This window comes from Suricata suricatta, chromosome 9 (genome assembly GCF_006229205.1).
Source record: "Suricata suricatta isolate VVHF042 chromosome 9, meerkat_22Aug2017_6uvM2_HiC, whole genome shotgun sequence".
NCBI classification, from domain to species: Eukaryota; Metazoa; Chordata; class Mammalia; order Carnivora; family Herpestidae; genus Suricata; species Suricata suricatta.
The window spans coordinates 38,861,846-38,888,379 of record NC_043708.1 but is presented as its reverse complement, the minus strand read 5'-3'; the positions used below and the strand labels follow the sequence as shown (position 1 = coordinate 38,888,379).

Here is a 26,534-nt window from a genome sequence, read left to right as displayed (position 1 = left end):
AGTAAAATTTAAAAGAAGAGAAGGAAAAAATGTCAGATACAGCACTATTCGTATATGTTCATATATGTTCAAAGACAGGTACAACTATTATGTTGCCTCTGGAAATGAGGGACTGACTGGAAACAGTCATATGAATGACTTTCCTAGATGAACTGTTTTTCTTGATTTAGGTAATGGTTATATGATGTGCATCGACCTGCCAGTACAAATAAGATTTGTTTGTTTTTCTATGGAAACTACACCTCAGTATTTTTAAAAGATTAAATGGTATAACTAAGTTAAATCACAAAATTAGCCTGACATGTGGATGATGTTTAGTAGATTACACATATGACTATTATTCTAACTTAAATCCATGCTACTAACATCTGCTAAGCAAGTCTAACTGTACACATTTGTAAAGATAAGCTAAAACAACCTGAAAAAGGAAGGCATGTGTGATTTAAGAAATGAAATTGTGAAGGGGCTCCTATTGATTCAATCACTTAAGCATCTCACGTCAGGTCAGGTCATGATCTATGGTGTGTGAGTTCAAGCCCTGTGTCGGGCTCTGTGCTGACAGCTCAGAGCCTAGAGCCTGCTTTGGATTGTGTCTCCCTCTCTCTCTACCCCTCTGTCATTTGCACTCTAGCTCTCACAAAAATAAATAAACACTAAAAATAAAAAAATAAAATTGTGAGTTGCAATTTCACAAAAGTGAGACACTGGGAAAAAAATGCAAAACTTGTAGAGTCTGTGTCTTACAAATAGTTAGATAAACTTTATAAAATGTTCATAAATTACAAGCCATTGGAGTTTTGTCGCTCTTTTGTTTTCAAAGTCTTCCATTTAGAAAGCAACAATGATAGCATAGTGCTTTTTTACAAACATTTAAAAGGCACTAGGAGAAAAAAGGGATTTATTTTAAGAAAATAAATGGGTTAAGATTTAGGTCAAAATCCCACAATGATTTGTATTTGTCCTTAATTTGCTCCATGAAAAAAGCTGCTTTGAGAATCTCAACATCCTCTTGGGATGCCCTTATTCCCAGCCTCTCTATGAGAATACAGGCTGGTTTAGCACTGGAGGAGTGAGTCCTATCTGGGCAAAAGAACAAGGAAACTCGTGGGTGTTCTCGCAGGCACAGTGCAGGTCTTACAAACACAATTTCAAGGATGGCAGATGGATAAAAAAAAGAGTATAAAATAGTAGCCTTCTTCTTCATGTAAGAAGAAAAAGAAGAGTCTGTGATTTTCATGTTAAAAATGTATTTTAAGGGGAGCCTGGGTGGCTCAGTCGGTTAAGTATCTGACTTCAGCTCAGGTCATGATCTTGCAGTCTGTGGGTTCAAGCCCCATGTCAGACTCTGTGCTGACAGCTCAGAGGCTGGAGCCTGCTTTGGATTCTGTGCCTCCCTGTCTCTCTGCCCCTTCCCTGCCTGTGCTGTCTCTTTCTCTCCCTCTCAGAAATAAAGAAGCATTAACAACTTTTAAAAAAATAAATACATAATAAATAAATAATAATAAAATAAAAAAGTGTTTTAAGATGGAAAAATACAGAAGTAAAATAGGCAAGGTGCAGTGAAGAAGCACAGGACACCTTTCCAATAGGGAAGAACTAAATGGAGTGCCTGGAAATTTTAGGGCAAAGACATTTTTTGCTTCTAAACGTCCCCCTGTGATCACCAAACTTTTTCACTAGAGAAAACTAGCTATTCATCGATTCACTTATGTATTCTTTCATTCAAAAATATGTTTTGAACACTCTTTTTAAAATTTTTTTCATGTTTACTTATTTATTTTGAGAGAGAGAGAGAGAGAGAGAGAGAGAGAGAGAGAGAGAGAGAGAGTGAGCACAAGCATGTGAGCAGGGAAAGGGCAGAGAGAGAGGGAAAGAAAGAGAATCCAGGCAGGTACAGGTGCCATGCTGTCAGCACAGAGCCACACACTGGGCTCTATCTCAAGAACCTTGGGATCATGACCTGAGTGGAAATCAAGACTTGGATGCTTAACTGACTGAGCCACCTAAGCGCCCCTTGAACACTCTTTTATGCTAAGCATTGTTATGGGCCCTGAAGCTCTAATAGTGAGAATCAGACTTCAGAGAACACAGTTTTCAAACAAGAAAATGGAACTAGGTGTTCACAAGTGAGCTGCTATCACCAGGTTTCTGAATACAGAGTGGCTGATATAATCCTTCTTGTCTCACCATATCAATTAGAAAATATTGTGACAAATAATAAGTGACAAAAGTCAGTAAGTGACAAAACCTCTATCCTTAGAGAAAGAACAGCCCTGTTTTAGCCTGTGAATGTGGAACAGGAAGAAAACTATAAAAGAATAGGGTTGAATGAGGGAACCTCTGGAGTTTTCAAGAGAAGCAATCAATGTCTTCCTCTATGTCCCGGGGGAGGTGGAAGAGGATTCCGGCTAATGGCAAGGAAGAAAGTCCCCACCTGGAGCCATAGTCCACCTCATGCCCAGATTCCGTTGTGATACAGAAAAACCTGTGCAATCCTTCTAGTATGTGATGCTTTGACTCACAATCTTTTTGAATAGTGTACAGCGTAGTCAGGGTTATGGGTCTTCATAGTATGGCCTTATTAATTTACACACTTCATATTTCCATTTTTAAAACTGTAGAAACACATAGGCCCAAAGTAGAACTCCATACACTTTTCTAACTATGACCATATTTTATGTACCAGTTCTAGCTGATCTCAAAAACACCACAGCAATGTCTTAAAATATTCTATAACCATGGTTCAATTGTGCTCCCTGGTCAGCTCAGACTGACAGCACAAGGTATTAGGAATAGCAATTTACCTGAAAATAATAGTATTTCACACTGATTAAATGTTTATAGTATAAGCCAGCCTCTCTTCTAAGTGCTTTCAGATATAATAACTCATTGACGCCTCATAACACAGTAAGGAAGGGTCTATTTATTTATAAATGAAGAAGCTGAGACTCTATAAGTTCAGTCAACTTGCCCAGCATTGAACAATTAGAAAATGATAGCCCATGGTTCAAACACAAAGCAACTCCAGATTCTATACTGCCTGCCAGCTACGGCTGGTTAGCTCCTGATCTGAACTGGACAGCATCTCAAGGACTTTTCTAAGGATCACAAATATGCTACTTTTCTACCAAGCCCAATGCACTGTGCTGCTTTAAAACTTTTCAGAAGTTATGCTCACAATGAGTGAGTCACATGTTAGCCAACACCAAGAATCAATTAGAGATTAAAGGAAAACTATATTATTTTCTCTTGCTGAAGAAATAATGAGTCCTCCTAGAGTACTCAGATTTATAGACAGAGAAGAGACTGGTGGGGGCCAGGGACTGGAGGTAGTGAGAATGGGAGCTATGTTTAATGGGTTGAGTGAGTTCTTGAGATGGATGGAGATGATGGTTGCACAACAATGTGAATGTACTTAACATCACTAAACTACATTTAAGAATGGTTAAGATGGTAAATATTATATTATGTGCATCTTATGACAATTTAAAACAATATTTTAAAAAGATAATCATGAGGAAAAGTTAAATAAACAGCAAATCCTTCTGTTGCTTTAATAAATTACTAAATGGGTTAATATATTATCAAGGATCTTTTTGATACATCTTATCAGAACTTGTCAAGCTTTTATTTAGTTCTCTAAGGCTTAAAATTTCAGTTAATATTTATGGATGCAAAATAATGATATTATAAGGATGCAGTTATGCAATCAACCTATATTCAGCCAGAACTGGTTAGTGTTTCTCAGTATCATAAATTGCTAATAAAATAAAATCTATTAAAATTAATCACCGTATATATGAACTTGACATTGCAGATTCCCTGCACCAATTAAAAATTAAAAGGGCTTATTGTTTGCATTTTTTTGTATAGTATTTACAGAAGCACTAGCTTTATGATTCCTAATGGTTTCTCTACATCTGTATAATCAATACTATGTATGACCATTCCCTTAAAGAAAAGTTCACTGAAATATGCTTTTAATATTAATACATTACATTTGCAATGGAGTGCTATTATCTCTGAAAGTGTTTTACATTGATTCTCTCTTTCTGTATCCGCATTTCACTTAGCAGCATCACCATGCACCCACGTGTTCAAGCCAGAAACAGAAATTATTTTTAAGCCTTTTTCATCTCCAAGTTCTACCCACTGTACCTTGTAAAATCTCTCCATTCCTACCCTTCTTGCGATCCACTGGCCATAGGTCTGGCCTCACCATGTCTCAAAGGACTGCTGTGGAAGCACCCTAATTCACCTCCCACCCCTCACCCTGCTCCCCACTCTGACCTTCCACATTTGCCAGAATGCTTTCTTAACGCCAATCTGAAAGAGCTCCTATCTTGATGGAAAAAAAAATTCTCAAATGATTCTCTATTATCAACAGAGACTAAAAGTTGAAGTTCTTAGTATGGTATCCAACAGCTCTGAGTGTTTCACAGCCCAGCCCCATCCACCTTTCCCTCATCCTTCCCCTTTTCCAAGGAGGGTCTCAGCACACGCAGGACCACCTGTCAGTATCGCCTAGTGTTAGCTTTACAAGTGTGTTCATTTGCAGTCACAGAACCCACCCTCTAGAAGATCTTCCTGCACAATTTCCCAGCATGTGACATTCTTCTAGACCCAGAGAAAGAAGCTAGTTCAGGCAGGTGCCATGGACAATTCCATAGAGCACATGCTGGGTTAGAAAAAAAAAAATATCCCCTGAACTCCAGCATCATACACGTCAGAACTGCCATAGATTAGGAATAGCAGTAGTTGAAGTGATAAACGTAGAGTTGATCAAGGCTCTGTAATAAAAATATGAATTCAGAACAATTGCAAAAAATCTGAGAACGCTCTGTTATGATGCTTTTGATGTTTGTAAGCCGTCAGTCTGGGGTGGGACATTAAAGGCCATGACCCAAGTTGGGATATAAGAGAAGGGCGGTGACACTGCAGTACAAGGATGACAGAAGGGCAGAATCAGAACCAAAACTGTGACATCTCTCCTTCCCCTTCCTGGCAACAGTTCACTGGTGCTTTTATGAAGGAGAAATAGAGTGACCTCAGGGACAAATCCTGGCCCAACTTTGCTTCTCTCCCTTCTCATTTTTCACACATGGCAGACATCACTCATCAAGCTCAGCATTCTTCTCCACATCATCCCAGCACCCATACCTAGGAGTTAGTACACACACACACACACACACACACACACACACACTTCTGCCACCCTGTTCTCAAGATCCTCAGTATTCACCCAGAACACCTACCCAGGTATCTTTCAGCCTAGTGTTTCACAAATATTTCCAACTAAGTAAGCCTCATAAAGAAGAGTAAGTGTGTATCCCAAGGGCCTGTGAATGTAACCTAGAGGCATGATGCAGGAAGCTTAAAGTTGCATGTTTGAAGACGGCATGTGAATTTCCTCCCTAATGCATCCATTTATTTTGTAATAAAAAACTAATGATTTAAAAGGCTTACTACTGGAGAAAATTGACTTGGTCTAGTCTGGCTTTCAGTTCCCTTGGTCCTTAGCCAGGTGCCTGCACATTTGTTTGTGATGCACAGTCTGTCCAATTCTGAAAACCATACACAGTCTCAAAGAAGCGGCTACTTTGAGGAGGCTGATTTTGCTTATGAACCAGCTTTTATCTAAAGGCTTAAATTAAAGACAAAGGGAAATAATGAGCTGTCTACCGCTTCATCACCATTCTAGAAACCTAGACTCTGAAAGACTCAAAAAAGTACGGGGATTCCTTCTTGAAAAAGCAAGAAGGGAGAAATATGATTTTTAAGCAGGGCTGCTCCTTCTGAAGAGTCTTCCCCATGTCTTCTCTTGCTAATTTCTCATTCTTGAAAACTCAGTTCCAGGACCACTTTCAGTAAAAGTGAAAGAAAAAGCATTTTCCAACTTTCCTTTCTGTTAAGATGCTTGACACAGCATTATGTACAACTTCTATCATATTTCTCCACAATAAAATATAATTGTTGCTTTATATATCCCCTTCATTAGACTATAAGTTTCTTGAGAAAAAACATTTTTAAAAACATTCTATCAGGCCTCTTGGATGGCTCAGTCAGTTAAACAGTCAACTACAACTCAGGTCATGATCTTCTGGTTTGTATGAGCCCCATGTTGGGCTCTGTGCTGACAGCTCAGAGCCTGGAGCCTGCTTCCGATTCTGTATCTCCCTCTCTGTCCCTCCCCCGCTCATGCTCTGTCTCTCTCTCTCTCTCTCAGAATAAATAAACACTAAAAAAAATAAAAATGTTCTATCAACAACACTTAGCATAATGCCTAGCATGTAAGTGTATAATAATGAATAATCAGTGCCATTTTTCATGACCATCCCTCATGAACACTACCTTATAAAATATTTTTGCCTACCAATAGCATTTTAAAGGACATAATGATTAATGAATGTTTCTGTTTTATTAATCAAAGACATTTTATCTGACCATGCCATAAAAATAAGTGAAAAATGTTTCTCAGTATTGAAATTACTTGTTATAACTTAGATTGTTGGTGTCTGGTTTGCTAATTATGGGCTCGTTTAAGTTTTAGTTTAGGAATAAAGCCCCAATATTAAAAATGTATGTGTCAATTTAAAGTCATTCACGGGACTTAGTACATAACTAACCTCAGTTTTTGTTGTAAAATCATGGAATCCTGAGACAAAAGAAACATAAATAATATTGCAAGTAATCTAGTTCAACTTCCCTCTTGAAAATAAGCCTCCTTTTAAACATCCCTGAAAAGAGATCATGCAGTCTCTGCTGGAACCTTCCAAGGACAGAGAGTGCCCTACTTCATGCTACATTTGCTTTTGAGCAAGTCTAACTCCTGAACCCACAGACTGTTCCTGCCACATGAAGAGAGAGCAGCAGACAGGCCGAGAAGAGATGGAGGCGGCTGGCACAGGCCACCCCACCTAGCAGTCAGAAGTGGGCCCAGGGCCTGAACCGATTTACAAATCCCACGTGAAGACTTTTAGCCAGGCTGTCTTTGCTGGGGTCCTGGAAATAATTTTTTTTAACCAGGCCCAAACCTGTTTTCAACTTGCTTTTCAGGGGATTCTCTTTCATCTCAAGTAAATACCCAGATTCCAAAGGCCAAGAACTGAATTGAAGAAAGACTGTAATGTCTCGCTACCTACAAACTAATGAAAGATTAATTCACCATTATTATTCCTATTAATAGAAAATGAGGATCTAACCTGTAATGGTGGGTACCTCCAGGCCACACCCCCTTTCTGAGGGCAGGGCCTCCAGGTGAGCTGGCCAGGTGCCAAGGAGGAGTTAACGATGAATCTCAGTGAAATCTACTGTATTTTATTATGTAAATTCTCAGGATAATTGAACACCTTATCAAGAGCATCCACTTAATTTTAAAAATGTTAACAAAATTCATTGATCATCATTTTTAATCATAACTGACAAGAATTGTTTTTATTTTTTTAAGTTAACACTCCAGATTTTAAAGATATTCAAAGTGTATGATATACAAAATTTTTTTTGCTGATTAGTCTTATAACTCAAAAATAGGAGCAAGAATTTATACTGTAATTGATTTAATAGCGGTCACATGAGTTATATACAAAAGATCTAAATCCTGGAGTGCCTGGGTGGCTCCGTCAGTTAAGCATCTGACTCGATTTTGGCTCAGGTCATGATCTCCTAGTTCAAGAGTTTAAACCCCACATCCAGCCGACACCATGGAGCCTGCCTGGGACTCTCTCTCCTTATCTCTCTTCTCCTCTCTCTCTCTTAAAGTAAGTAAATAAACTTAAAAAAAATGTTTTAAAGGTCCAAATCCTACTTCTAAATTCTTTGAAGAGTTATTGATTCTGTGGACTCCAAAAGCTTATGAAAACATGCTATGATCCCAATATGATAGTAAGATCTTTTTATGTAATCAAAGAATGAAATAAATTATCAAATAATGAAATTCTGATACAGATATATTTGACCTTTTGCTAGGGATTATAGACTATTGGAGACTTCCCAGTTACCTTGAGGGACTTTCATCCAAAGAAAAAACAACATTTATATACTTGCAATATGAGCAGTACCCTGTATGTAAATCATCACTGATGAAAGTGAGGACCCCAAATCCTTAGTTGGTTATTTCAGAAGTCCCCCCAAAAGAATGTGGTTTAATGTTTATTTATTTTTGAGAGAGAGAGAGAGAGAGAGAGAGAGAGAGAGAGTGTGAGCAGGGGAGGAGCAGAGAGAGAGGGAGACACACAATCCAAAGCAGGCTCCAGGCTCTGAACTGTCAGCATAGAGCCTGATACAAGGCTCAAACTCACAAATCATAAGACCATTACCTGAGCCAAAGTCAGATGCTTAATCAACTGAGCCACCCCCAGGTACCCCAAGAATGTGTTTTTTAAATATTTAATGTTTATTTATTTTTGAGAGGGAAAGAAAGACAGAGCACAAGCAGGGGAGGGGCAGAGAGAGAGAGAGGAGACACAGAATCTGAAACAGGCTCCAGGCTCTGAACTGTCATCACAGAGGCCGATGTGGGGCTCAAACCCACAGACCATGAGATAATGACCTGAGCTGAAGTCAGACACTTAACCAACTGAGCCACCCAGGTGCCCCAAGAATATGGTTTAAATAAACACCCCGACAATATACACCTGTTACCAGCTAGAACTTGAACCTCAACATCTGGTCCCTGCTCCTAATCAGCCCAGCAGGATTTCACTGGAAGACTGCTGTTCTGTGTCTAATTTCTGGCCTTGGCTTAAAGTAAATAAAGGGAATTATGAATATTAGAGGTCACTGCTATTCAGATGAACCAAATGAAAGTGCGGTTGTCTGCGACCCATTCAGTAGGCCACTGGATACTAGAACTAATCTAAGAAGATACATAAAATGTGTGTTACATGCTGCCTGTGTAGCACTATGTGCTAAATAAATGTTAACTTTCTTTACTTGCTCTCCTTCCTCCCTTCTCCTTCACTACTCCCATTTCTCAGTCAAGGTATAGAGTACATCTTTATACTCGAGCATGGTAAAGAAAACGCAGGTAACTCTCTGATGTTGCTATCCAAACCACTGCATTTATGAATCTCAGGGCTAGTTCTGCAGAGGAGAAAAGCTTACAAATAATCCTTTATTTCTGAAAGAAATCTCTGAGCTATTTTTTTCTACATTTAGATAAAGCTAATGCGAATCCTTTGGAAAACCCCAGGTGGAAGGAGCATTTCGGCCCACAGGCCTGACTCACCCCACTACTTGATCTCATTCACCCCGAAGGTGAGAATGCGCTGGTGGCCCTGCACAGAACACCCCACGCTTCTCCCTCATAGCCCCAGGGGCCTGCTGAGGTCACCCCACTTAGAAAACCTCTGTCATGGTTTAATCTAAACAATTAAAAAGATCCAAATTATAACTGCAGAGGAAAGTAAGGCCAAGACCCCAATTCTAGAGTGTTTAGTAAAGCTTTATTACCTATCTCTCTTCCCCCCACCTTTCCTTTTTTTTTTTTTTTTTACGAATCCATATAATATATCCCCCCACCTTCCCATCCATTTAGTCTATTTGTGTCCATTCCAAGCATCCAGCTTCCTCCCTCCATCACCATCACCCCAGTCAGAGATGTGGCTTTGGTCTTTCTCATCTTCCACATTTGTAAAATGACATCAGCCTTCCATCCATTCTAATGCACTTAAGGAAAATAAGTGATTATTATGCAAATGAAACAAATTAACAGGGAATGAAAAACAATAATAAGAATGGCAAAAATTTATAAGGTCCTTACTAAGTGTCAAGGATTACAAATATTTCATTGAACCCCCAAACCACTATACAGGGTTGGCACTAAGGATTGTGCAAAGAGGGTGAGACAGTAAGTTTTTTCTTTTACAAACATTTATTGTTTTTATAATTTTAAATTATTAAAGACAAGACTGTGGAACTAAATACTTACATGACAAAGAAAATCAACTAAATTGGGGCACCTGGGTGGCTCCGTGTCCTGCTCTTGATTTCAGCTCAGTTCCACGATCTTACAGTTGGTGAGATCGAGCTCCAAGTCGGGCTCTGTGCTGCCAGTGCAGAGCCTGCTTGGGACTCTCTGTCTCCCTCTCTCTCTGCCCCTCCCCACTCTCTCTCTCAAAATAAATAATAAATAAACATTAAAACAATCAACTAAGTTATATCCCATTTAACTCATACACAGTCATCTGCTGATATCTTTTTTCCCTGCAGGACAGGGCCCTTCATAGAAGAAAAGAAGTTCCGGGCTCTTACTTTCAACCAATGTACCAATTTCCCCTTTTATAAACTGAAAATTATGCTTCACAAGATTCATTATACAATGGAGCATATCAATATTACTTCAATACCCAAAAGACATTTTCACACAAACTATCACAGGGGAAACCTATCAATGCATGTTAAGTGATACAGTTAAAGGTTGACCTTAATGTCCCCTGTCTGACAGAAGGGTAGAACTTTTTTGTTAATAAATTGATAGAGATTTCATTTAAGAACCAATGTTCCTGGATGTAATAATGGCTAAATAAGTATTGTGCAGAGTACGATGCTTAAAAAGGGAAAAAAAAAACCAAACTGCAAAAGGCCTGATAGCCCACTGCACACTGTTCCCTATGCCTAATACACATTTACCTTCAAGACGGAGCATTTCTGGGGCTCATTTCTCTAGAAAGTATATTACCTCTCTTTAAAAAAATTTTATTATTCCACATTATTTATAGAACTGAAGCTGATACTTACTTCTGAGACTTCTGATATGCAAACATCCAAATTATAAACTGCTTGGCCTTTAAAAGATTACACAGTTTCTAGGAAACAGTACTAGGTGTTTATTCTTTTTCACATTTCTGATAAAAATAAAGTAGAAAGACTTCTCCAACACCATGGATTTGAGTAAATAAGTAAACTCGTATGAGTTCAATTCTGGTAATGCAAACATGCTGGGTTGCAACTTACCCTTGTGTTATCTATACTAAAAGTTTGTTAAACAAAACTCATAGTAGGGGCCACTTCAAAACGTCCTATATTCTAGTGCTTAGGCACTACAGGCTGGTAAGATGTATTGTGAGGCTGCCTCTGTGCAGGAATTACCCTGTTTTTTTACTTTGATAACGCATCCACACAAATAAAAGCACAGAATTTTTAAAATATTATATGTACTTTTTACATAAAATTGAGAGCATCTTACTTGTCCACATCAGATATTATTTTATTTGTTTCCTTATTTATTTACTTACTGTGGCATTAGATGTTTGGTGGGAATATTAGAGGGAGAGAAGTAACATCTTCTCCTACCCCATCTCCAAGCATCTCCTGATAATAACAGTAAAGGGATGTTGCCTTTAAATAAAACTAGTTCCAGGGGCACCTGGGTGGCTCAGTCGGGTAAGCATCCGACTTTGGCTCAGGTCATGATCTCACAGTGTGTGGGTTTGAGCCCTGTGTCAGGCTCTGTGCTGACAGCTCAGAGCCTGGAGCCTGCTCAGATTCTGTACCTCCCTCTCCCTCTGGCCCTCCCCCGCTCGCTCTCTGCTCTGTCTCTCAAAATAAAATAAAGACATTAAAAAAAAACATTTTAAAAAACTTGTTCCAGAACTTTAGCAATGACTGAAGTGTACACAGAAGTGTACAGCATATAGAAAAGCAGCAAATGAACAAATGTTACTTCATTTATCTGAACACTAAAGATTTACCTAGAGCCACCATTTAGCCCTTCCCACAGAGGTTGAGACTAGCTACCGGCTATTGGAAGAGCCAGGCTGGAATCCAGAATGGTGTCTCCTTAAGTACATGCTCTTTCTCCACTTCCCATAATCAGTTTGGAAAGAGCATGGCTCAGTAACCCTTTGAGAGACACAAATTCAGTTACAGCATTTTCCTGAAACTCACAAAACAGCATTTATGGAATGCAGACTTTTTCTTTAATATAGACTTCTCTTTCTCATAGTCCGGCTATATTGTTATTATACGGCATTTATTTTTATATTCTGGTATATATTTAAGTGCCACCTACTCGTACCTAGTACATACTTCGTACACACAGAGTGCTTAATATATACTTGTTGACTAAATAAATGGATGATTCAATGAGATTTTACTGAATTGTAAAACTAGTGCCCTTGTATAAACAATGACCTATACCAGGATACCTGGAATTATTAATTTCTAAGAGTTAGAAAGTTATTTAATTCATCCATGCATAAAAAGGCTCTTAAAAATCCCAGAATTTGTGTGCAAAATGGTGTTTATAAGAGCAATTTCCTGGGCAGAGATTCCAAAGCTCTCAGACTCTCTAATAGGGGTCTATGAACTTGAACAGATAAAAACTTCCTAATCCAATGTATCCTCTCTATTATATCCCTCAGCCACATAAATGACCAGTTCAACCATGCTTACCTACGTCCAGTGGTAAGAAACTCATCACCATATGAGGCAGTCCCAACTATTTTCATATTTCACAGCTTAACTTCTGATTGACCACAGTTCCATCCTCAGAGTCAGACAGGATGTATTTAGTACCGATGCCACTTGACAGCTCTTCATGTGTTTGTGGAGAGCTGTCATAACCCATCCTATCTTCTCTTGTGCAGGCTGCAAATCCTCAGTTCTTTCAGCCAGAGTCGAGGTTTCTACTTTCATCTCCACCACCTCCATCCTGGCACTCTCAGTGCACTCAGGACCCTACCCAGTGGCACAAGTGGTCATCACCCCCAACCCGCTCCACCCCCCACCACATACTTCCACTAAACAGAGACCAGCCATCACCTTTAGAGCAGCTGGCTCACCCCACTGACTCAGAGTTAACTCACAGTTAACTAAAGCCCCTGTATTTTTTTCTTTATATTATATGTGTTGCAGTCTTGCCATGACTCTCCCATTCTGGTTTTTTGTTACTGTTTTTGTAGTTAGTTTGAGGATTCTATTGCAACATTTTATGGTTGTCCCTGTCAAACTTCCACTTTTAAATGTAACTGTGTCAGGGCAGCTGGGTGGCTCAGTCAGTTAAGTGGCCAACTTCAGCTCAGGTCATGATCTCATGGTTCATGAGTTTGAGCCCTACATCAGGCTCTGTGCTGACAATCAGAGCCTGCGGTCTGCTTCAGATTCTGTGTCTCCTCTCTCTGCCCTTTTCCTGCTCATGCTTTGTCTATCTCTCAAAAATACATAAACATTAAATTTTAAAAAATGTAACTATTTCTTTGAGCTGAGTTTCCTATGGACTCTTAAGTGCCATCATTCCACATTGTAGCTACTGTCTCCCTTGCCTAGTCTCTTTCTCACTCTGGTTCAGAGGGTAATGCCTTAAGAGCACGCAACTTTCACTACCAAGATCACACAATAGATGCTGCACAAGAAAAGGCTAAAATAGGCAGGGGTGGGGTAATTAAGAGCACAGGCTCTCAAGCCAAATCTCGGTGCTGCCATTTACTGCATGACCTTGGGCGAGTGAGTCACTTAACCTCTCCCTATCTCAATTTACTCATCTGTAAAATGAGATAAAAAACTATACCTGCTTCATTGGGTTGTTATAACAGTTAAATATAAAGAGCTCAGAACCACATTGTAAGTGCTACATAAGTGCTTGTTAAATAAATACTTTAGCTAATATCTGCATATATTTAGTTACCTAAGTACTGGAGGGTCACAAATCAGTGAGTACTGTAAATGTAAAAAATGGTTCAAGAACGTAAACAGTACTATTTGGTTATTCTCCCTGAAGCCCACATCTAGACCAACACAGCTTAGACGGTGCACACTTGGCAAGTGCGGGGCACACACCCTCAGTCTGTTTGCACTGTAGTCTGTTCACATGAACACTCAGGGAAAATCTGAGAAGGAGGAAGTCCCAGTAAGCATGCCTGTGCTGTAGAGTGAAAAGCATTTTATTATTATTTATTATTTATTATTGTCAGTCGATTCTCTCTGTTGTTGGCCATTTCTATTGTTCATCTGCAAGTTGGCCCATTCTTTCCTCTGTCCTCTCCATTCTACTGTTAGCTCATCCACTGAATTTCTGTAGTTGTTTTTCCTTCAACTCTTTCAGTGTTTTTCAGTCCTAAGATTTTCCTGTGATTCCTCATTATATCTTCTATTTTTTCACTGAAACTTTTTATTTTGTTACTGGGACTTTCCATTTTATTACTTGCTTCAGGTGTGTCCATCATTGCTTATGGAAGCATTTTTGTGATGGCTTGCCAGAGTCCAGCTCCAGCAGGTCCAGTGGCCCCTGAAAGGATGGACGGTGTTGGCAAAAGAGTGAGAAAGCCTCGGCTTCTTTCTGATCACCAGGCAGGCATCTCTGCTCTGCCGGTTTTTGTGTCTTTATTTATAGATCAAGTGTTAACATGACATCAAAAAGTGGAATTTTTACTACAAATAATTCTCAGTGATAAAATGTTTGAAAAAGTGTACAGAAACATGTTTTACAGAGGCATTTTGTAGAACTACTCTAATTTCAGTGAGGTAGTTAATTTTTACAAATAATAGGATAACAGGACATTCTCCATGAAAAGCAGGTAACATACACATTTGCTTAAGCCAGTAGTAAATCTTACAACTACAAAGATAGCAGGATGTTCTTACAACTAAGAAGATAGCAGTATGTTCTCAGTGAGATGCATATATCAAACACATTTGTTTATATCAATAACGTTAAGATTTAGGTGTATACTAGGAGTCATTCTGTCTGGCTCACAAAAGGAAGAAAGTATTTGCACTGATTAGTAAGTAAACCTTGTTATTTGACATTGAAGATGTAGGCACCATAGGGGCCCTAGATGTGCCGGCCTTTGTACATGAGTTTAAGTTTTAACTACTCTTACTCATCCTCATAACAAGTATCAGTGTAAGGGAAGGTATTTGTGGCACCAATTAGCAAAGGTATATACAGTAACTTATGTCTGGCTGTTTGTTTTTATCTCTAAGTTAGGCGCTTTTTCTCCAGGGCAGAGTTAATAGTAAGTCTTGTGTTCTTTAACCCCCTTTATTATCTATGTCTTGGGTTTGTAAGGCTCATTAGAAGAGCCTTTCGACAAACATCTGCAGTGCTTTGTCTAAATTCTTCTTTGTAGAGGTGGAAATATGCTTCTTCCCATGAGGTATCTGTGTGGGAAATATCAGTATGATTTGGAACATTGTGACACCTAATCAATAACAGCAGTCCCATTCCCAGTATGAGCCAATTATAGAAGGAGATACCAGTTTTGCTTCATGACAGGAGCTGTGCAAACGTCTGCCATTTCCTCACTGTGACTGTGTCATCCAGCAAGGCCGACGCAGCTCCCAGCAATGGCTGCTTTAAAATCCTTGTCAGATAGGGCATCTGGATGGCTCAGTCAGTTAGGCGTCTGACTTCAACTCTGGTCATGATCTTGGAGCTCATGAGTTCAAGCCCTGCGTCAGACTCTGTGCTGACAGATCGGAGCCTAGAGCCTGCTTCGGATTCTGTGTCTCCCTCTCTCTCTCTGCTTTCCCTCCCCCACTTGCACTCTGTCTCTATCTCTCTCTCAAAAATAAATAAACATTAAAAAAATTAAAATCCTTGTCAGATAATTGAGACATGTGTCATCTTGGTGTTGATCATCCCTCTGTCATTTAAATTCAGATCTTCCTAGGTTCTGGTATGACAAGTGATTTTCAATTAAAATCTGGACATTAGAGGTGTTTTAAGACTTTAGATCTTATTTAAATGCCACACTAATAGGGAAGAAGGGGGCTGCCATAGGGAGGTGAGAGCTTAGGCTCCCCACTCGGTCTCATTCCTGGGGAGCAGTGTTCAAACTGCTGCCTCACATCTAGGCTTCCTCTGTCACCACATGAGCTGACAGTCCTAGTGAGTCCAGAGCCTTGCTGTGCCGGGTGGAGGCAGAAGCCCAGGACTCCCACATGGTCTCCTCTGTACTGGGATTGTTGGGTGGGGCTATTGAGGCACCTCTCACAGATTCTCATGGGTGAAAGTCTAGGCTCTCCATGCAGCATTTGCTCATGGGATAGGGTTGAAAGCAGCGGTTTACTTTGTGGTGTTTGGCTGGAGCAGAGAAGTTACTGTCAAAACATTTTCTGTCTGGTTACACTATCCCTTTCCTAGTCATCTGGCTAGAAGGTGCTTTTTTGTCTGTTCCCATTGGCATTGCCCTCTTGCTGGCTTCTCCCACACCCAGTCTGAGCTACGTGAGGAAAAAAGAAAACCCAGAGAACTCACTGCTGTGTCATTCCTCAGGTCCCAGGGTCCCCAGTAAGTCTACCTTCTTCTCTCCACCTTTCAGAATCTTTTTATGTTTATTATATATACACAATGCTCAGGGTTTTTAGTTCTACTTAGCAGGAGGGATAAAGAGAAACATATTTGCTCCATCTTCCCAGAAGCATTAGTCTATTTATAAAAGACTTTAACCTACAGAGCTATGAGACTAGACTGCAGATACCCACAAACCCACAGGACCAGCTGACTTAGTCTTGCCCTTGGGGACAAGAGGTTGGGGGGAGGGGACAAGTAGTGGCAGGAGCTAGCTTTCACTTAATACCCTCTTTGTGAGAGAAGCAGCCTCTTCCAGACCAACGCCCACACATACCTAAGACAGCTTCCTACATTTATTGCCCTCTGTCTACTCCCTGCACTCACTCCCGCTGGCCCCCATGGGCACACCTTAGCCCTAGTCAGTCACACATCACTTATTAGGACATGATAAATGGAGCAGGTCACCACTCCAACTGCATTCCCTGTGGCCAACATGTCTTCCTATGTTGCTTCACCAGAACTGACTTCTCCCTGCCCCCATTCTTCCTTGCTCTCCTGCCATCCCCTGCTGATACTTGGCAGAAGTCCAGGTAAGCACAGCAAGCATTTTCTATTAAAAAGCCTAAGGCTAAGGTAACATGACTTTTTCTCCTTCTTTGTTCTCCTAGACCTCTCTTCTGCATCTGACAGTGCTGACCAGGCTTCCTATTAATAGCACCTTACAAATAATTAGTTCTTTGCAATTTGCATTTACCTCCCTGTTTTACTTCATTTTACCTTCATGACAGCTCTGTAAGATAGCCAGGAAACAGTAGCATGCCCATTTTATATATGAAGAAACTAAAACGAAAAGCAGAGTTGCCCACATGGACATGATATTAGGTGTCAGAGCCAAGCCGAGATGATTCCTTTTTCCCAGTCAGAGCTCATTCCATACCGTGCTATCTTGGCTTCCATGATACTCTAATAATAAGAGTAATTACCATCTGATTGCCAGACTCTCTAAACACCTCGTACCATATACACTAGTATGGAATCTGAGGCTCAGAGAGGTTCAAAAACTTACCTAATGCCACTCAGCTAGTAAGAGGCAAAGAGCTCTTGCTCTGTTCTTGGCCCTTTGTTCTTCCCATACAATGTACTCTCTTTCGCAAACTGAATGTATTGTATGGCTTCTCTTCAAACTCTCTTTCTATCAACAATCCAGTTTTCATCTCTAAAATCCATTCTTTTATCTTCAGCACCAAGGGAGACTTCCACTCAAGGCACTTATCAAACCCCACTGACTAAAAATGAATCCATTACCCTCACCTCTCTAACCAGTTCTTCTACATCTCTATAGTATCAACATCCTCCCAGCCATAGAACATGGAACTTTAGAGTTGACGTGTTCCTCTCCTCATCTCCTGTATCCTGTCAGTCACAAAGTCCTGTGGAATGTTCCTGGGCAGTCGCTCATCTTTCTTCCTCTTCCTTCCCAGGGCTATTTATTCAAGGCCGTGACACTGACAGTGGACCAGGCTTCCCCACTAAGTTCATCTTCTATGCCACTGTCCAACTAATCCTCTTTACCACACTTTTATAATATTACAGGCCCCACCCACAAGCCTTCAAAGGTCCCAGAATCCATATACAAGGAGTCTAGAGTCCCGTGAGTAGCTTTCAAGCGCCCCAGAATCTGTCTCCCCTCACCCAGCTTGTCAGGTTAAACCAGCCTAGTCATTGGTCATCCCCAGGTCATCACTCATATTTCTCCCCTCACCCCAACTGCCTTTCTGTTCACTTCTACTAATTCCTATTCTGTCTACAATTTAGGTGGACGTCACACCCCCCTCTTTCCAAAGACCAGGAACTCTGAGACCCATAAAATCATGAAGTTTGCACAGCACTTAGCACTCGCACTATCCATCCAAGCACCAGGCTGTCCTGTGACTTGTTCACCTTTGGTTTGTGTGAGTCAGTCTTATCTCCCATCTAGACAGTAAGCTCAGAGGAATGGGGAATGGGGAGCTCACAGCTCCTAACAAAATGCTGAACATAAGGAGGGGATCCAATAAGTCTGTGCTTCTTGGAGTTTTACTATGCAGCTGGCAGGCTTGTTTCCCTGGTTTGAGGTCAACAGATCACCTCCTGTATCTTGAAGCAGATAATCTTCAGACCACATTTTAAGAAGTCCTGATTTTTCAGGATCAGTTGCAAAATTCATGCCAAAGACAGACGCGACATTGGTTTTTATTTTTATGCTCATCAACTAGATCAACAATAACTCGAACACCCCTAATTTTTAGTTATCCAAGAGCTGTTTTTTGAAAGTGCATAGATTTGCTACACCTAAAACAAAATTCAAAGTATTTTGAAAGATATGATATAAAACAAATTCCCCACATTCAAGAAGCAAGAATTTGGTCTATTACTGGCTTTATAATAATCTCATTCAGTAGATGAATTAGGATATCCATTTGGGGATTGGACATGGAAGTCAGAATGCAGAACTAAATTACTAAAAATGTAATTCATTAAGAAACCCAGTCAACATGATTTTACAATGAATAATCTAACAAAAATACACAAGTAATCAGACACAGGACTAAGGAGAGATTCATATGATGCTTTTAGCAGCACAGATTATTTAATGAATTCCCAAAATATTTTAGAATATGCTACATATTTATGGAATTAGAGATGGTAGCAAAAAATGAAAAAGATAAGCCAGGAAAAAGAATAAATAAGAGATGGTTACAGGGGCACCTGGGTGGCTCAGTCGGTTGAGCGTCCAGCTTCACCTCAGGTCATGTTCTCATAGTTCATGGGTTCGAGCCCCACATCAGGTTCTGTGCTGACAGCCAGCTCAGAGCCTGGAGCCTGCTTCAGATTCTGTGTCTCCCTCTCTCTCTGACCCTCCCCTGCTCACACTCTCTCTCTCAAAAATAAATAAAACATTAAAAAATTTTTAAAAAGAGAGAGATGGTTGCAAATATCATGCTTCACATTTAGGTTAATAACCCCAAATGGATAAAATTGTGTACTTCGTGTGTGTGTGTGTGTGTGTGTGTGTGTGTGTGTGTGTGTGTGTAATTCTTAAGCAAGTATGTTATAATATGGAGTTTTTCCTTTTCTTAAATTTTTTAAATGTTTATTTATTTTTGAGAGAGAGACAGAGCACAAGCAGGGGGGTGGGCAGAGAGAAAGCGAAACACAGGATCTGAAGCAGGCTCCAGGCTCTGAGCTGTCAGCACAGAGCCCAACATGGGGCTTGAACCCATTAACCATGAGATCATGACCTGAGCTAAAAGTCCAGTACTTAACTGACTGAGCCACCCAGGCATCCCTGGAGTTTTTCTTGACAATGGAGAACAACAGAATTGCAAGAAGGCCACAATTTTGTGGAAAGTGCATTTTTGGTAGTCAATGTGGAGTTCACTATGGTTTTTCAGATGGACTGTATCTGGTTTCATTAATGTGCTGTTTGCTTTTGAGAAATATGTTCATGTTAACAACCACAATGTAGTTATTAGGCACATTGTTTTCTTTTAGGAAGATATAAAGTTCTTGGAATAGCTAATACCTTCCTTTCAAAAAGTTTTCCCCAATAAACAACAACCTCACTTTTGCTTGAGTATCAGTAGCTGACGGGCTATCTATCTCTTTTCCAGGTAGTTCTAATTATTAGAACTTTCTCCTTCACTAAGTAGGAATCTGCTTCTCTGCTTTTCCCACCATTCCAATTTTGCCCTGTGAAACCACCTGGATCACATCTCTGCTTCATAAGAGTGTTTCTAGTATTTGAATTGAACATGCAGATCTCCTTTAATTCCTCATTCCTTATGGCTAAAAATTATTAATTTCTTCAAATGTTTCTCAAATGGCATTTTTTTCTAGAAGCCTCACCAATCAATCTAAGCACCCTTCTCTCACTATTCTATAGTTCATTAATGTCTCTCAAACCATGGTATCCATTGTTTAATATAGGACTCCAAGTTTACCTAGAACAGAATCTAGAGGAATTATTACCTCATCTAATGTGTACTGAAGACTTTCTATTAATACTATCTAGAATTACATAAGAGATTTTAGTAATTTCACCATACCACTAGCTCATATTTAGTTAATTACAACCCTCAAAGTTCCCATCCCCCACAATGAACTATTTTAAGTTGCATCTCCTACATTCTGTACATATTAAACAGAGTTTGCAGAACCTACAGTCAGGACTTTACATTTACAATTTTACAGGACACTGCTCTTCCCTGTCCTCTGAAAAACCCTAGCACCGAAGCCGAGGCCACAATGCCCTAAAGATATCAGCACTGAGTTCACTGCCCCTCTCCAATCTCTGCCATAGTTCTTTGTGATTTCAGTAATCATAGATGATTATTTCACTTCTGTCCTTGCCATTCTTCTGGACCCCACTCCTCCAAGGACCTTGTCTTCCATTCCAGCTCGGTCTCCTACTGCACTCAATAACTGTGCCGTCCTTAATCTCTGTCTCCAACCCCACTCTGAAAGTGCCACCCCTTATCCTTTCAGCTCCCTTACTAGGAATCCCTGTCCCATCTGTTCCTCTACCCTGCCAGCACATGCAACCCACTTATATCGTCTTCTCACTGTGTGCCATCCCCTCTGTCCTCCTCTCCTCCCAGGATTCCATAACCCATCAGTATCCTCGCTACCTTACACACAGCTCACCTCCATGGCCCCTCTCTTTTTCTCAAAAACAAAACCAGTTCAACCATCCACCCACTCCAAACCAATGCCTAGACAGCTGGACAGGGGAAAAAAAAAAGGTAACATGTATGGTAACTAGTCTCATGTCAAGCTCATGACCACAAACTCCAAGTGAGCCTGAGGGCTTCTCAGAATTCACAGCTTCCCCTAGTCCTTTCACTCTGACGTTTTACACAACTTCATACTTTTTCCTCTTCCCCTCAAACTTCCAACTCCACTCTTGCCTTCATGTGCTCTTGACCTTGCTTCCCATTTCACTGAAAACAGAAGCAGTCGGAAGAGAACCCCTACCTGTTCTCAGCCCCATCCCTGTACCTGTGCCCCCTCCTCTGTCTTTCTGCCAGTTATATCCACAAACTGTCCCTAAGTCCATCTAACATCAACCCTCCACCGTGCCTTAGATCCACTTCCCCTCACCTACTCAGTTGCAAGAAATGCACTCTCTCTCTCCAACTTTATCCATCTTTCCATGCTTACTGAATTATTTGTATCACTTTATTTTTTAAAGTTTATTTATATATTTATTTTTGAAAGCAAGAGAGTGAGAGCAAAAGTGAATGAGGGGCAGAAAAAGAGGGAGAGAGAGAATCCCAAGTAGGCTCCTTGCTGCTAGCACAGAGTCCAAAATGGGGCTCAAGCTCATGAACTGGGGGATCATAACTGAGCCGAAATCAAGGCTCAACCCACTGAGCCAACGAGGTGCCTCAATATGCTTTAAAGTCCCCCATAGTAAGAAAATAAATAGAACATTCCCTTCTCTCGATCTCAATCCCATAGATTAAGACATAGATACATAGGTTTTATTTTCCCACAGTTGTGCAGTCTGAACAAGTCATGCTCATGTTTATTTATCCTGTGTTGACCTCAGAAAACTAACTCATGCCCTTGTGCCCATGTGGCTAGATTATCATAATGCCCTTCTAGACACGCTTCCAGCAATGACTTTGGAATAAGGAAAATGAAAAATGACACCAAAGCAACTGCTTCATTAAACTAAATATTAACGTGAAACAGAAAGATGCATATATTCTAGGATACCACGACACTTAAAAAAGTAGGCATTCAATAAATGTCTCCTAAATTGAATTGAACCGCAATGGTTTCTCACTTTGCAGATAATAAAAACTTTTTGTGACCTTTATCCTATTCAGGATACAGTATAATGAGCAAGATAATCCACAACTTGTCTGCAGAATCAGAAGTAGATGAGCACTAGAATCAAAAGTAGAATCAGAATCAGAAGTAGATGAACACTAGAAAAAAAAGATATGAGGCAAGAAGGCCTATGGAAGATTTGAGGGGCAATGACCATGATGGGTTTCCAGGAACAGTGAGCTCATGAAGAGGAAGTTATGCTGGAAGCCTTGATAAAATTTATCATAATATACTTTTTTAAAACATTTATTTATTTTTGAGAGACAGAGAGAAATAGAGTGCAAGTGGGGGTGGGGAGAGAGAGGGAGACACAGGATGCAAAACAGGCTTCAGACTCTGAGCTGTAAGCATAGAGCCTGCCACAGGGCCGAACCCACAAACTGTGAGATTATGACCTGAGCCAAAGTCTGATGCTTAAGCAACTGAGCCACCCAGGCACCCTGCCCTGATAAAATTTATAATCAATATATTTTTAGGGTATGTAAGTGTTTCTAAATTTTAATTTAACCTGATTTGAATTCCCTATATGAAAGGACATATACCATACTTTCTGGCAGAACTGTTATTGATTATAACCAGAGACTATGTCCAGAGAAATAAGTTACATTAGAAACTCTTTTATTTGAAACACAATGCTAATAAAAATTTTAAAAGAAATTTTTATTCTTCTTATATGTTCTGTAAAATATTGTAAAAGCAAGTTTAGTATCCCTTTTCATTTCAACAGAACTGGAGCTTTCTCAAAGATGAAAGAAAACAGAAAACTGAAATTTACACCTTCTGAAGGGAATTACTGGGAATGACTCCAAATAAAAAATGTACACACATCTATCAAACACACCCACAGGTTAAGACAGTCAATCCAGCCTCTGTGTGAATTTTAGAAGATGATCAGTAATGTATATCGTATAATTTACTATATTAAACAGAATAAACAAGGATATATAAATAATCATGATAGACAATTTATGGTTTTTCCCATAGAGTATCACATTCAGCATTTGAAAAATGGAAATTTATGAGCACTCTGATCCAAATAAAGTAAAAATCTCTCTCGCTTCTCTCTCTCTCTCTCTCTCTCTCTCTCTCTCTCTCTCTCCAATCATCTAGAAATTTAAGTCAATTTATCTATAAGTCAATATTACAGAAGAAAAGCCTATTTATTTATCTGGACCATTCTCCATTCTGTTCTTCACTCTGCCTTGCATGCATGAAGCGGTCAGTGAGTTAATTTCCAAAGCAACCAGGAGTTAACTTCTTACCACTGCATTTTGCTCAAATGTTCTATTTTAAATTCTTCCTTTAAACAAAGGACCATTCTTCTATCCTTGTTATTGTATGCTCCTTTTGAATGGTTTCCAGGAATAAAATAACTGATCATGAAAAAACAAAACAGTTGCTCTTACCATCCTTTGTATAAAGTTATTAGATGATGGCACTGATTCATGATTTAACAACTCTAACATGTTGTAGCCTACACATGGTGTATTAAATGTTCCCTTGGCAATAGACATCATTTTGCATGCCCATTATCAATTTTAGATATGAAAAATTATATAGCTTTAAAAGAATTACTTTTTGTTAAGAACATGTCTAATCCACAAAAGGGACAGAAGCAATGAGAATACCAGAAACTACAGCACAGTTTTAGTGATGTTAAACATATATTCATTGCAGGACATTACTAAGAAATATTTCTGGAAATATTTCTTTAGGAACTTTAAACCATCAATGTATAAAAATAAATAACAGACTATCTGTCCAGATGGCATGATTAGTAGTGTTTTTTGGGAAAAAAAAGGCTTTTAAAATATCAGTATCTGTCTTACACTTTATAATTCGATCTGAAAAAGAAACAAAATCTGTTTACAGTGCATCATGCTCAAAGTCTAAGTTACTTCTCAGTCTGAGTCCCAAAGAACACCATTCTTTTAAAAAAGTAAATCAGTGTGTTTAATAGTCTTCCTCTAGATTCTGTCTCTGATAAAGTTAAAGATGTACTTACTGACTTTGCTTATAACTTAACACTGTCACAATAACAGACAAGGAAGCTGGCCCAGATTTTGTTTGAATTTTTCAAGATCTAGTTGTTTATTTAGACATAATTTCTAGCATCTAGGTCTCTTACAGTAGTCTTTAAAGTATAAGAAATATGAAACATAAAGATTTAAAACATTAATCAACTATATGAGACATTCCTTCAAGCAGTAATAATAAAGTAAAAATGTTCTATGTAAATACACAAAGTATGAGCTCCTTCCCCCTTCTTTCATTCTCCTCCCACCCAAGCTTAGTATCGTCATGTTCGATTTTATTAGTGTATTTATGGACTAGGCTAAGAAACCCCCAACACATTCAATAAAGCAAAATATTTCCCTAAATTTCTCTAGTAATGTTAAAAATTGCAAATGCATACTTAGGACAGGAGTTGTCCTAAGCATATATATAGCAACTCATTTTAGTGTATAGTATGTTACCGAATGCAGGGCACTTGGCTTCCTTTCCCAGGTTTTCCTAACCTTGGTGACACTAATGGGAGGTGGGCAATATTTATAAAGAAGTAATTTACTTTGATGACAGTGGATAAAGGTTCTGAACTATGAGTTACAAAGAATGATCATGGTAAGCCAACAAAAAAAAGGTATGTCCCTTTGTCTATTATCTTTTTCCATCTTCCTTTGCAATTATAGTTGTTTTCTTTTCATTTAGATGAAGCTGAAAGAGAGGCAAGGCAGTCTTTCTTAGTCTTGAATCTTTCCCACCCCCACAGTCTCATATAATAATTAATATAGGACAAATGGAGTTTTCTTTCTTTCTTTTTTTTCTGATTACGGACCCCATTTTTTCTCTTTCCATCAGAATGTTGATGTTTTAATTAAAGCATTCCCCAAACCTCCTTTCCTCAGCTCAATTCTTTGTACTAGATTAGAGTTAAGATTACCTAAGGCACTCCACATGACCCTTAAGAGAGACGGTGTATTAAGAAAGGGGTTCCCCTAAATAAGCTGCCCAAAGCATGCAAGGCAATTCCACCCCCTTTCCTTCCTCCGGAAGCACCCAATACCCCAGATCCTGGAGGGCTACATGTCCAAATCTGCACAACTCCCATTCCACTACAGCAAAGCTTTTTTCAGAAAACAACACAACACGGCCCCTCTCGAATCTCCTGCCTGGAAACACAGGGCTACCAAGGCCGGCAGCCCTTACCCAAACTCGCTTCCCGCATTCTTTGGGAGGGATGCTCTAAGGCCGTGGTCCGAGCTGGGCACCCGCGCGCTCCGGTTCTCGAAAGCGGGAGAGCCCAAGGCACTTTCTAAATGCCTGCATCCCGTCCACTCACCACCACTACTCAAGCCCTCTCACACTGCAGCCAGACCGGCGGCTCTTAGGGGTTCCAAGTTTCAATAATGCTCCCTGCAAAATGGGGGCATCTGGGTAGTTGGGAAGGAAAGGTTCTGGCCGGGGGCAGTCACAACTCCCAATTCTCTAGCAACGCTGCCCCTCCAGAATGAAACACACACACCTTGGGGTTTCTGTTTTCCATGGCAGGGAGAGGGAGGTGGAAAACGGGAGGGAGTACTGGGAAGGAGTAGGGTGTGGCGAAGTGTTGAGGGAAGGGGTAAGGGGAAGACTTAAAGCCACATCCCCGCCCGGGACCGAGTCCGGTGTAGCGGCAGCCGGCCTGCCTGTCGCTTTGTTGTCAGCGTCCCCGGGAGCCCGCGCGCACGCGGAGCGCAAACACGCCCCAGAAAATCATCGCAACTGGCCGGAGGCCCCTCCGGCCCCCAACCCCTTGGCGGAAGGAAGAAACTTGTACACGGGCGCGCCAACAGCCAGGATGCTGCGGTCTGCCTCTGAGGACAATTTTTAAAGCTCAGATAACAACGATAATGACATAAAAAGAGTCGGTAGTATTTTGACTTCTTCGGAGCATTTGGGGGAAAAAAATTCCTGTTTTCTACAGTCCGCCAATATTTACAGTCGCTCGTGGCGACGAAGCGGGGCTGAGGTTGCTGCTCCAGGTACAGAGCGCGAGCGAGGTGCAGAGCCGAGCTGCGGAGCAGCGGACTGGCTACGGGACCCGGGTCCCCGACGCCATTTGAGGGGCAGCGGCGCCCGTCGCCCGCCTTACCTGTGGATGCAGTTTCCATGGCAACGGGAGGCGGCCGGGCGGGGCCCGAGTCCAGTTCCCGCGGCGCCTCGTCCCCGGCCCCAGCGCCCAACCCCCGGCCGGGCTCCCCCGCCTGCGGCGCCGGCTTGGCCCCTTTCGGCGTCACGGCTTCGTTCTCCCCCTCCCCCCGGTCCCCGAACCACTGGGACCCGGAGCTTGCCAGCGGCAGCAGCTCGTCTTGGGGATCCGGCGGCGCGGCCATGGCTGGCGGTCCCCCGACGCGGCGACGGCGGAGTGGCGGGGCGGAGG

General features: G+C 40.6%; 1 protein-coding gene across 1 annotated transcript in view; it reads right to left on the bottom strand.

Moving 5' to 3' along the window:
• The window catches only part of RTN1 (reticulon 1), a 227,758-nt gene extending 201,230 nt beyond the window's left edge, over positions 1-26,528 (bottom strand). Inside the window, exon 1 of the mRNA XM_029952041.1 lies at positions 26,247-26,528. Within this exon, the coding sequence (XP_029807901.1) occupies positions 26,247-26,487 (241 nt within the window). The 5' untranslated portion in view covers positions 26,488-26,528. The remainder of the gene's footprint in view (positions 1-26,246) is intronic.
• Between the last annotated feature and the right edge of the window lie 6 nt (positions 26,529-26,534).